Consider the following 12,998-nt stretch of genomic DNA (forward strand, 5'->3'; position numbering starts at 1 on the left):
TTGAGAACATTTTCTACCCCATTTGGACACTATAAGTGGCTGAAAATGCCCATGGGAGTAAGCCCGGCTCCAGAAGTGTTCCAACAAAAATTAATGCAAGCTTTGGAAGGACTGTTGGGAGTAAAAATAATAGCAGACCATATACTAATGGTTGGAGAAGGTAATGATCTAGAATCCGCAACAAAGGATCACAATAAAAAGATGATACAATTCCTGGGCATGGTGAATTATCTTTCTAAATTTTGCAAGCATTTATCAGACATGTGTGAGCCACTGAGGCAGCTAACTCACAAAGACATACTCTGGGAATGGACAGATAGCCATGAAGCTGCTTTTAAGTCAGTAAAAAATGCTAATGCAGACACAGCAACACTAAAATATTTTGATCCAGATCAAGCAGTGGTAGTACAATGTGATGCCAATGCAGGATAAACAGACAATCACATATGCAAGCAGAGCTTTAACTCTAACAGAGCAAGGATATGCTCAAATCGAGAAGGAACTACTAGCTGTAGTATTTGGGTTGGAGAAGTACACCTACAGTCGACAAGTAGTGGTGCAGTCGGATCACAAGCCTTTAAAAAAATATTACAAAGAAGTCACTACTGAATGCCCAAAAAAAACTGCAGCGTATGCTTTTAAGGCTTCAGAAATACAATTTTAACATTTGTTACTGTCCAGGGAAGGATTTACTGATTGCAGATGCCCTAAGCAGAGCTTACTTACCCTTCACAGGTGAAGAAGAAAAAGACATTGAAAGCATAAATATGTTTGAATATCTGTCTCAAAAAGACAGACTGAAACAAATACAGACCAGCACAGAGGATGATGAAACTCTACAGATCTTAAAGAGTGTGGTCTTGAAGGGATGGCCAAAGTACAAGCATCATGCTCCTATGGAAGTTACTCCATTTTTTAACATAAGAGATGAACTCTCTGTGCAGCATGGTATCATCATCAAAGGAGAAAGGGCTGTTATACTGGTATCCCTCAGAAGAGACATAATAGAAAGATTACACTCTACTCACTTAGGTGGAGAAGGATGTCTGCGTTGTGCATGAGAATATGTTTATTGGTCTGGAATGAATGACCATAAAAAAACTTTATAGCACAGTGTGAAATATGTGCATCATGCAATGATAAGGAACCAAAAGAGACGTTGCAACCACATACCATGATCAAAAGTAAGAACTGATCTGTTCACGTGGAACGACAAAGAATATCTGGTAACTGTGGACTATTTTTCCAACTTTTGGGAGATAGACTACTTACAGGACACAAGGGCAAAAACAGTAATTAGAAAACTCAAGGCCCATTTTGCCAGGTATGGCATTCCTGATATTGTGTTCCCTGACAACACTGCTCAATTTATATCGGAAGAGTTAAAAAATTCAGGGAGAGGTTGGAATTTGAGCACCAGACACCATCTCAGGGATATTCTCAGAGTAATGGTAAAGCAGAGTCAGCAGTAAAAACAGCCAAAAGACTCATGCAAAGCAAAACAGGCAGGTACAGATATATACCTGTCTATACTGGACCACAGAAACACGCCCACACAAGGCCTAGACACCAGTCCAGCACAGCGGCTAATGAGTAGACGTACAAGGATAAACACTGGCAAAAGGCGAAGGTTGTCCAGAAAATTGCACCACGGTCCAATGCAATTTTAACAGAGGAAGGAAGAATATTGAGAAATAAGAGACATCTGAGAAAAACACAAGAAAGAGAGGTTACATGGCCCGAGTAACAATATATAGGCACTCAATGCAATGAGACTATGAATACCGGCAACAAAGAAACAAAGGCTGCTGAGGAGCTGGGGAGGTCTCTGGTCAGAGACAGCCGGTCCCAGAAAATAGACTACCAGAATCAGAAGAACACCAAGATTTGTGTGAAGAAACCCCATATGTTATGCGAGCGGGCAGAACAATCAGAAAGCCAGCCCACCTCAAGGATTATATCTAATTCATAGTTATGTTCTACTTGTTCATGTTCACCATTTTGTGTTAGTTAGATTTCATGGTCTCCAGGTGGTCTCATTACTGCGATACTGGTACAACTGTACTATTGCATCTGGTTGGTGGGGGTTGAGGAAGTAGTTTTATACATATGTATAGATTTTTGTAATGGCAGCGGAAATGAACACCAAATAAAAATATCTGCTACTAACTATTGTGTGTGATCACTTGGAGCAGGACCAACTAACAGAACAGGTATTTCATAAAACTTGTTCTTTTGGAATTATTATTAATGGCTAAAACAAGGGCCTCTTGGGAATGTCTACAAGTATCCTAATCTATGCCCCTCAGACAGCCCTCACCCTGCTGTTATTGGATTCTTATATTAGTCCCTCCTCTGTGTTTGGCATAGAAAAAGCCATGTAATTCTAGCACAGACGGCTCTCACTGACATCTTGTTGCCAGGGACAACGGCACTGACACAATGAGCACTGCAAGGAGCCCAGTGACTCTGACTAATAACTTGGACTTTACACAGCAACCTGGACCAGGAAAACCAACTCCACCTAAGTATTATTTCACAGTTTTCCCTTTTATTTTATGCTGTTGCTATAGTTCTGTTATTATTGTTTGATTAGTCCTTATTTTTCTGTATTTGTTTTTGCACTGTTTTTGTATGTTTTTAACTTAATAAACACTAAAAAAAAAGTGTAGGCTGAATCTCTGAATGCTCTAAGTAAAAATAATGTAACTTGCTAACCTGAAGACACTACTATAAATATTGTGATTACCGAGAGAAGCAGAAACATAAGTGTGGTTGCCAAGGGTAACGGTGCATCTAAGCACTCAGTGCATCTAAACACACCTACCTGTGATGGGGTGTTTGGCAAGGGGTAACAGAGTGGTTAATGTTGCCCCATGACGGCCCTTCTCAGCCTGCCGTGCGAGGACTGTTGCTGAGCACGTTGGAAAGTCTATGCGCAGGGGTGCGGTTTGAGAGGGCATTGGTCACAGGTTCGACTTTTAACAGGGTCATTCCTGCAAACATTCCACTTTGCTGATGTGAGAGTAGAAGGAGACAAGGGCGGTGGATGGGGCTGTATATATTAATTTCAAAGTCATTCTTTAGAAAGGGTTATGAACAACACACAATGCTTAGGTGCTGCTGCCTAAATGAACTACTTACCTTGGGGCAGCATGGTGGCTCAGTGGTTAGCACTCTGGCCTTTGCAGCGCTGCGTCCCAGGTTTGAATCTCTACCAGGACACTATCTGCATGGAGTTTGCAGTTTCTCCCCGTGTCTGCATGGGTTTCCTCTGGGTTCTCTGGTTTTCTGCCACATTCCAAAAACATGCATTTAGGTTATTGGCTTCCCCCCAAAATGAACCTTGGACTGTGTTAAAGACATATTTTATCTACTACTCTCCACCCCCCTTTAAACTTCCGACTCTGACTCATCTTCCCCCCTCCTCTCTCTGAAATCCAATCCTCTTCATACTCCCCCCCTTTTCTTTCCCGGGCAGGACGAGCACCTCTGTCATGTGACCCTGCGCTGTATTCCCTGCTACGGGCCCCTCTGTGTAATAGTGACCCTGGGTAGAGACCATTTTCATATTCCCTAACTGGGAAGAATCAAACAGGTGGAAAAGTTGGCATTTCTTTACAGGTATCTAGACAACAAATCAAAATCAACCCGCCCACTTGGCCATGCCCATTAACCAACCACAGTAAAAGTTTGTACAATTGCTTATACAACATTACCAATGTCACAAAACATTTTCATCACAAATTCGTTAAAGATGCTGAACAAGGATCTCTTTATAACATGTCGTCTCTGAGTTGTACTATTCTACATCGACGCGTTTCACGACTATGAAGTCGCTTCTTCAGGATGAATCAAAATATAGAGACTACTGTGCAATACTAATAACCAAAATGCAATAGAGTACTTTTTCCAGTTGTACAAATGGATCCACAGCAAAGAATGGAGATTGATGATAGCAACAAGAGGGGCAGAAGCAGCAGATGTAATTTAGGAGCCATTTAATTCAAGATGGAGATGAAAGCATAAAACCCCATAGGTAATGTTCTGTTTGTTAAATGGTGTCCTGCATGATGCACTATCCGTTCCAGAAAAAAACAAATTTAGTGACATTGTTCATGTTCTATAAGCAAGTGTACAAAAAGTCCCGTTCTTCTGCACAAATATGAATATTGATTCAATTAATTGAGATGTGGCATTGCATGTCGCAGCAAGGTCTCCAAACAGCTGTGTACACACGTGCAATAAATATCGTTGGAAACGAACGACTAAGGTCCGTTCATCAGATAATTGTTAACAAAAAAGGTGTACAACGATGTCAACAACCATCCCGGCGGACCTGATTGCGCGATGATCGTTTGCTATCTATCATGTGTACAGTCGTTCAGTGATTGTGGATGGTTCTGCAGTACACTTTCTCCTTTACATGTCACTTCCTGCATCATTCAAACTATCGTGTCTAGGGTGTGTACATTATTGTGGATTATATTTGAACAATCGTTTTGTTGCAGCAGGTACAGAATTGTGTGCAATACGATCATTTAAATATAATCGTGCATAATCGTTAGTCATTTGTTTTCTAATGACAATTATTGCATGTGTGTACCTAGCTTTATTCATGCAGTGCTGTCTCACAGAAAGCTCCAGGCTGCAGCAGGCTCTGCTTCCTCTCCTCCGCTCCTAACCCCCTCCAGCACCTCTCCTACCATCTAACCATGCAGGACAGCTAGCCCTCCTCCTCTTATCTGCAGCATTCCCTGCTTTCTCTCCTCCACTGCTATAACAACAGTCACAGGGAAGCTAACAGAGTCCAAATAAAATAGCCAGGCGGGATTCAGATCCGGATTCAGCCTGCATGTCTTGTGACACCTATGGGTTAACTCTAGCACACAGTGGGAATAAGGGCTAAAGTGAAAGTAAAAAAGAAACCGGAAACACATCACCGATTGGGAGGTGGTAATTTCAAGGCAGGAAACTGTCCTGAAAGTTGGCAGCATGGTTCCATGCAATTTATAGAATGAGTCAGCTGGTTGCCCTCCTTTATGATGTGATAAATGTGGAGGAATAGTGAACGATGATTAAGTATGCAGCTTCAAATACACGGCGTACAGAATGTGTCTGCTGACTGCTCTGTTTCTGTCTTTATTGGCCTTAGTCGGTGAGTATAGCTATTCAATATTATGTGTATATAGATGATTATTCCATAGTGTGTTGTCTGTACATAGCCCATTCATAGCTATGTGTGTATGTTCATATTGGATATCTCTGGGTTCTCTGGTTTTCTGCCACATTCCAAAAACATGCATTTAGGTTATTGGCTTCCCCCCAAAATGAACCTTGGACTGTGTTAAAGACATATGACTATGGTAGGGACATTAGGTTGTGAGCTCCTTTGAGTGACAGCCAGTGACACGACTATGGATTTTGTAACGTGCTGGGTAATATGTTGGCACTATATACGTACTGTGTAATAATAACAAACATAATATTGGCTTCCTGCAATGGTTCAAAATAGCAAGATTACATGACCCTAGGTAGAGACCATTTTCATATTCCCTAACTGGGAAGAATCAAACAGGTGGAAAAGCTGGCATTTCTTTACAGGTATCTAGACAACAAATCAAAATCAACCCACCCACCTGGCCATGCCCAATATTGATCATTGCAAGATTCCCACACTTCTGTTTTTTCCCACTTTCAAATGTTGGGCGGTATGGGTTAACTCAGGGGCCAAAATCAAAAACACAGTCATGGTCACGGGCCAGATTGTTTATTAAGATTTTACCTTAATATAAGCTGAAAATGTTTTGCATTGAAATGCATTATGTATAGTATCTAGTTTTGGAGCAGAACTCAGCAATATTTTCTATCCTGGATTCTTTTCAATGTTTAGGAGTCTGAAATAACATAGAACAGGATAGAGATACTTCCTCAACTACATACTACTGCACCCTGTTAGTGAACAAAAGCCAAATCCAGGGTCAGTGCTAGACACTATCACCTGGTGCACATACAAAGCACAGTCATTGGTTTTATGTGTCCTGATGTATACTGTGCAAATTGTCATTCATTTCTATCTCCTCTTCCCTAGAATGTAATGTGTTTGGTTATATCTGTTAGCAAGGCTCCAATGCTGATTAGTAAACTGCAATAGATAGGAGCTTTTCTCTGCTCCTGGGCTCCCACCAGCATCCCCCAGTAACCTCTCCCCCCATCGCAGTGAGGTCTCCTGAGTGTGGAAACAATATTCATATTTGTGCAAAAGAACGGGACTTTTTAGCCATAAAGTAAAATTAAACAATAAATACTTTAATATTAAATCATTTGAAAACCACAGTAAAAGTTTGTACAATTGCTTATACAACATTACCAATGTCACAAAACATTTTCATCGCAAATTCTTTAAAGATGCTGAACAAGGATCTCTTTCTAACATGTCGTCTCTGAGTTGTACAAATCTACATCGACGCGTTTCGCGACTATGAAGTCGCTTCTTCAGGATGAATCAAAATATAGAGACTACTGTGCAATAGTAATAACCAAAATGCAATAGAGTACTTTTTCCAATTGTACAAATGGATCCACAACAAATAATTAAGATCAAAGATAGTAACAAGAGGGGCAGAAGCAGCAGATGTAATTTAGGAGCCAGTTAATTCAAGATGGAGATGAAAGCAAAAAACCCCATAGGGAATGTTCTGTTTGTTAAATGGTGTCCTGCATGATGCACTATCCATTCCAGAAAAAAAAAATTAGTGACATTGTTCATTTTCTATAAGCAAGTGTACAAAAAGTCCCGTTCTTCTGCACAAATATGAATATTGATTCAATTATTTGAGATGTGGCATTGCATCTCGCAGCAAGGTCTCCAAACAGCTGTGTACACACGTGCAATAAATATCGTTGGAAACAAACAACTAAGGACCGTTCATCAGATAATTGTTAACAAAAAGGTGCACAACGATGTCGACGAACGAGGATTGTCTCTGGAAACTAACAACCATCCCGGCGGATCTGATTGCACGACGATCGTTTGCTATCTATTGTGTGTACGGTCGTTCAGTGATCGTGGATGGTTCTGCAGTACACTTTCTCCTTTACATGTCACTTCCTGCATCGTTCAAACTATCGTATCTAGGGTGTGTACATTATTGTGGATTATATTTGAACAATCGTTTTGTTGCAGCAGGTACAGAATTGTGTGCAATACGATCATTTAATCGTGCATAATCGTTAGTCATTTGTTTTTTAATGACAATTATTGCACGTGTGTACCTAGCTTTATTCATGCAGGGCTGTCTCACAGAATGCTCCAGGCTGCAGCAGGCTCTGCTTCCTCTCCTCCGCACCTAACCCCCTCCAGCACCACCCCTACCATCTAACCATGCAGGACAGCTAGCCCTCCTCCTCCTATCTGCAGCATTCCCTGCTTTCTCTCCTCCACTGCTATAACAACAGTCACAGGGAAGCTAACAGGGGCCAAATAAAATGGCCAGGCGGGATTCAGATCCAGATTCAGCCTGCATGTCTTGTGTATGACACCTATGGGTTAACCCTACCACACAGTAGGAATAAGGGCTAAAGTGAAAGTAAAAAAGAAACCGGAAACACATCACCGATTGGGAGGTGGTAATTTCAAAGCAGGAAACTGTCCTGAAAGTAGGCAGCTTTGGTTCCATGCAATTTATTGAATGAATCAGCTGGTTGCCCTCCTTTATTCAAATGAGCTAAGAAAGAAAAGGAAGTGTAGTGATGTGATAAATGTGGAGGAATAGTGAACGGTGATAAAGCATGCAGCTTCAGATACACGGCGCACAGAATGTGTCTGCTGGCTGCTCTGTTTTTGTCTTTGTTGGCCTTAGTCGGTGAGTATAGCTATTCAATATTATGTGTATATAGATGATTATTCCATAGTGTGTTGTCTGTACATAGCCCATTCATAGCTATGTGTGTATGTTCATATTGGATATGGCTGTAACACATGGTGTGTTCTGGTAGTGCTTGTCCAGGACCCAGGTCCATTCTCATGCTGACCTTGCAAGTGGACAGATCTCTGGCCTTCCATAGTTCCAGGAGCAGGAAGACTTCTGATTATTATTATTAATAAACAGGATTTATAAAGCGCCAACATATTATGCAGCACTGCCCACAAGAGCTTACGATCTAGGAGCTGGGGGGAGTATTACACAACAGCACATGTGTGTCACATAGCAAAGTGAATTATCTAATTGCAGGGGATATTTCACTTAGTTTCCTGAATGAGTTTAAACTCTGCTGACCTCCGTCATACAATCTCATGGACAGGAAAATCTCATTTTTTAGACTTCCCTGCACATTAGTGGACATTATCTGCAAAGTAAATTATTACCATATTTACTAAGCTTTACCACAGTTCTGTGAAGGTTTTCTAAACAGTTGCTACTTTTTCAGGTTGACTCAGATAAAGTTCTAAGGAAAAGACGTGTCTAGTCTGTGTGTGTGAGGGGTTGTAGGTCTATAGACAGCAGAATGATAGGCAAATCCTCCTTGCACTTGTAGTTCTACATAGACCAGAGAAAGAAGTTTGTAGGTGGGTTTTGTAGTTCTATAAAACAATAAACAATATTCTGACAAGAATTTTATTAGAAAAGCAACTGCTAAGGCAATAAACACCTTAAAAAAAATTAGTTACATGAAACATATATAGTGCAGCAGCCAGGACTGTGTAACATAACATATCACATAGAATGTAGAATTCAGACCATGTAATGTACAATTTAGTATATACAATATAGCAGTCAGAACTCTTATATATAGAGTGCAGTGATAAGGACTAAGTAACACTCATATAGCATATAGTGTACAACAGCCAAGACTATGTTACATACAACATAGCACATATAGTGTAGCAGTCGGGGTACTTATGGTGGTCAATGTTCCCCATAAACTAGTAGTCATTGTGTTTATTTAAATAAATTGTCAGTGTGTGTTTTTTTTTTTTGTATAGTGTACAAATTGTGTAAGGTGTGCCCACCCTTCCCTTACATCACTGGGCTGTGTGTACCCTTACATTAATGGTCAGTGTGCTCTCCTCATACTGCTAGTCAATGAGCCTTATTACACTCAGGGTCAGTGTTTATTGTCCCAAATTTTTGGTTTACCACCTTCCACACCTACAAACATAGCACGTTTAACACAAATTGACGGTATTAAAAATATAATTGCCAAGCTAGAGACAAGGTATCATATAGGAGAAATGAAAAACAACCAGGAACAAATCCTTAGACACAGAATCAATGCCTTGGCATAACCAAAATAATATCTGCAGTGGCACAGTTCGTACCACATAGACACAACCAAAAAGATGTCAGAAGAGACGCAATCAGCACCATACTGACAAGACCAGAAACGTCCACAAATACAGAATTATCACTAGACCGACAAAATGTGAAAGAGGCAGTTAGCTCCAAATTGATATAGCATAAATAAAAACTACTTCTGTGCAGTAAACATGAGCATCATTTTACAAATGTAATAAAATTAAAACCCAGGATAAAGGAACAAAAAGATTTGCATCCCACACCACACACAAACACATTTACCATCACACCGTGGGCTAACTGGTGCAGATATGTACAGTCATCACAATCGCTTTGCTTAACACACAATATAACAAATATTGTTTCCAGTTGCATGGTAGTAAGCAGCACTGTTATTAGAAAACTGTCATCATTGCGTGCCTAGAGAGGTGTGCAGGTAGATTATTGTAGCCATTCAACAGCACACAACCATTAATCAGGTAAGTAATCACTGGCCACCAACCAGAAGCAGATTTCTAGTTTACCTGTATGTGAACATTCCAGGAACAGCAACTAAAGAGAATTACTCTTTTTTTTTGACAGAACATTTTCTTAATTTACTGGTTCTAAACAGGTTTATATAAGAGGATAAAGGAAGCTACAGTGACCTGCAGTATTGACAACATGTGACAAACCTGACTTCCAGCATGCGTAATGCCCCAGATTGTCTACTATGCATCATATTCTACATAAAGCATTGATTTTAATCTTCTTCTTGTTTTAAGCATCAGGATCTCAGGTCAAGTGTGGAAACTCAAGCCTCGCAGTACTGGGAGAAGATGTTACTCTGACATGTGAGTTCCAAGGTGATCGGGATGTTCCGCAAGTCTCCTGGCAGAAGAAGAAGGGGAAGGTCATTGAGGACATGGCGACCTACAGTAAAAAGTATGGAACCAACATTTCCAAACCGTTTGAGGGTCATGTCTCCATTACAAACCCCAGTTCAAGAAGCTCTTCTATAAAGATTTCTAAACTGGAGAAGGATGATGAGGCCTGTTATGTTTGTCTCTTTCATACATTTCCCAATGGCATCATCACAGGAGAAGTTTGCTTGACTGATCTTCGTAAGTAAACCTGTCAAACAAAAAACTATTTTAGTAATAACTAGAAAAATGTGCCTGATTGTCACAGAGGAGGAATTGTCTGTAAAGATGAAAGTTGATGATAGAGAGGGTCTAGTAGCTAATGATGGTGACAAGTGTGAGACGCTCACCTACATAATGTTTCAGAGCCCTTTCTGGACTTCCATTATTTCTTCTCATCAGTGCATCTTAGAGATGCATAAATCAAGTGGGCAACCCTACATATAGGTTAGTAAAGACTAGAAGAGGAGTAGCTGGGAGATCGAAAGGTAAGGACAGGCCAAAAGAGTAGACGGGACCTCTGTGATAAAAAACTACCATAGAGTATCAGATAGACTGGACCATGGATGGGCAAAGGGGCAAAAGTAAATGCAATGTGCAGAACCAGATCATCAGGTCAAAAATTATTGCATTGAAGTAGAGTGGGAAGTTCTTTCTGAAGCCCCCATAGATATTCACTTTGGCCCCATTTCCATGCCAGGTAGTAGAATAGGAACATAGTGTGTGACTCATGGAAGAACGGCCTGCAGAGCAACATAAAAAATTGGGCAGAAGATATTATATATAATCTTATATAATCTTTAACATAATGATTACTCCCTGCATTCCATACCACACTTAAAGTCCATTGCCAATGGTGCTGGCAGAAACCTATTTGTTTATGGTAAGAAGGGAGCAAATACCAAAACATTTATTTTATTTGCTTCATAAGCACAAAGAAAACCTATGCCAGAAATATAGTGTGCTGATTTCTGTGCTCTCTATGCAGTTGAGGAATACAGAATCATGCCCCTCTGTAATACACAGAACGGAGATGTCCTGTGTGTAAAACAAAATGCTTTACTTCGACAATCACAAATTTGATAAATATGACTGTTAGAATTTGGTGAGCACAATCATGATGACAGAGGACAGCATGTCCTAAAGTTATTTTACTTTGTGCTTATAGATCCACCTCCAGATTCCCCAAAACCAGAAGTGGGTGTGAAGGACCACAACAAAAGTAATTCCGATAAAGGTCAGTATGCACAAAAAGAGGTAAAAAGCAACCACCGGAGCTTTCATGGGTCCTGATATGAATTCAGTTGAACATCAATGGAATGTGTTGGTACTCAAAGTTGAGAGAAGTTAAGCTGTAGCACCCCCTAACATTTTCCAGCCAATAGGATCATTCCCTGACATTTATCTTAACCTCCAGCAGTGCTGTGTTATTATTGTAAATGGAGGGAGTGACTCCTTTGGCCAATGGTTATTAGGAAGAATTCTTGGCTAAATGTCAATCAAAGATTTGCCAATCCCAGTCGATGTTTACTCAATTTTTACACACTCTTGTAGACTGACTGATTGATTACTCATTGTTGATGTGATGTGATTGATGTGCTCATGTTGTTTCAGGGGACCCAGAAATGGAAGAGGGAAAGCAGCGACAGTCCTGGGTTTGGATTATAATAATTATTATTGCTCCACCGATGTTGATTGTGTTGCTCAGGTACTATGTACTTAACAAAAGGTAAGTTATTTATTTGTTCTGTGGTTGTCTTACCATATACCGAGTCAACTAAAATGTGTTGGCATACCATTTTTTCTGAACCATGGTATATCCCTATTTTTTTTTTTTTTTTTGTTTTCCCCATCTATTGTCCAGAAATTTCCTGAAAACGTAATGTACTTAAAGATTCTGAATTTTGAATGTAAACTGCAGACTTTTGACAGTGCCCACAACTTTATGGGTTCTACATTTTTTAGGCAGTTACCAACAGCTTGACCCCTTTATCATTTATGTAAGATTATGTGGTCCATTTAAGGGATTTATTTAGTTTAAAAGAAAATACCTGGACAGTACATACCAGAATGTTGGGTATTTCCCAAGCAATGAGCACCCCAACTTGATAAACTCTTTCTAATGGTGATCAAAGAGCGAAAACTCTGACTTTTCCTAATATCCTTAATGATAACAATCCCCAGGTAAAATTCAAAGAAAGAGGAAAGTTGTTGTTTTTTTGGGTCAAAAATCAAACTGTATTTATCAATCAAATATTAAGGTTCAAATCACATAAATACAACTTTGTTGAGAAAATTCACCAGGGTAATCCCCCTGTGAAAAACATTAGAAATAAGGCCTGTCAATTAAACAATAATTGCCTGCATGGTTACTCTAAGCAAAACATCTTAACCCGATGCGTTCAACCAACTTCAGGCTTCTTCAGGGGATGCAATGAGATTTTGATAGAACTATAAAATAACAAAACAAAGCAATATGAGGTATATAGTTCAGCCAAAAATAATAATAATAATACTTAAACAGAGCAAAGCAATGAATTTATGATATAATCAATTATTGAAGGCCTAACAAATTAGTGTGAAAAAGTATTCCAGATTATGGGATGTATAAATAACATGATAGTATATTAATAAATATACAAAGCAAGAATTACAGTGATAGTGTGAACATTTAGACAAAGTAAAATGATACGTTACGTAAAGAGTCCATCCTCTGTACCCTGCACTTTTGAGAGAGAATGAGCATAAGTAAGAAAAAGAGAGGTCTAAGAGGCACAGGATTTATATAAGAGAATAG

The 12,998-nt window shown here is 39.7% G+C and overlaps 1 protein-coding gene across 2 annotated transcripts in view; it reads left to right on the forward strand.

Moving 5' to 3' along the window:
- Positions 1-4,958: 4,958 nt before the first annotated feature.
- Positions 4,959-12,998, forward strand: part of LOC140321612 (nectin-4-like) — a 12,812-nt gene continuing 4,772 nt past the window's right edge. Inside the window, exons 1-4 of one of the 2 annotated variants that reach the window (XM_072398354.1) lie at positions 4,959-5,158; positions 10,064-10,402; positions 11,370-11,438; positions 11,816-11,930. In XM_072398354.1, the coding sequence (XP_072254455.1) occupies positions 5,113-5,158; positions 10,064-10,402; positions 11,370-11,438; positions 11,816-11,930 (569 nt within the window). In that variant the 5' untranslated portion in view covers positions 4,959-5,112. Of the gene's footprint in view, positions 5,159-7,639; positions 7,866-10,063; positions 10,403-11,369; positions 11,439-11,815; positions 11,931-12,998 lie in introns of those variants that run through there. The other variant, XM_072398355.1, reaches the window with a different exon arrangement.

Source organism: Pyxicephalus adspersus, chromosome 1 (assembly GCF_032062135.1).
Source record: "Pyxicephalus adspersus chromosome 1, UCB_Pads_2.0, whole genome shotgun sequence".
Classification (NCBI taxonomy): Eukaryota; Metazoa; Chordata; class Amphibia; order Anura; family Pyxicephalidae; genus Pyxicephalus; species Pyxicephalus adspersus.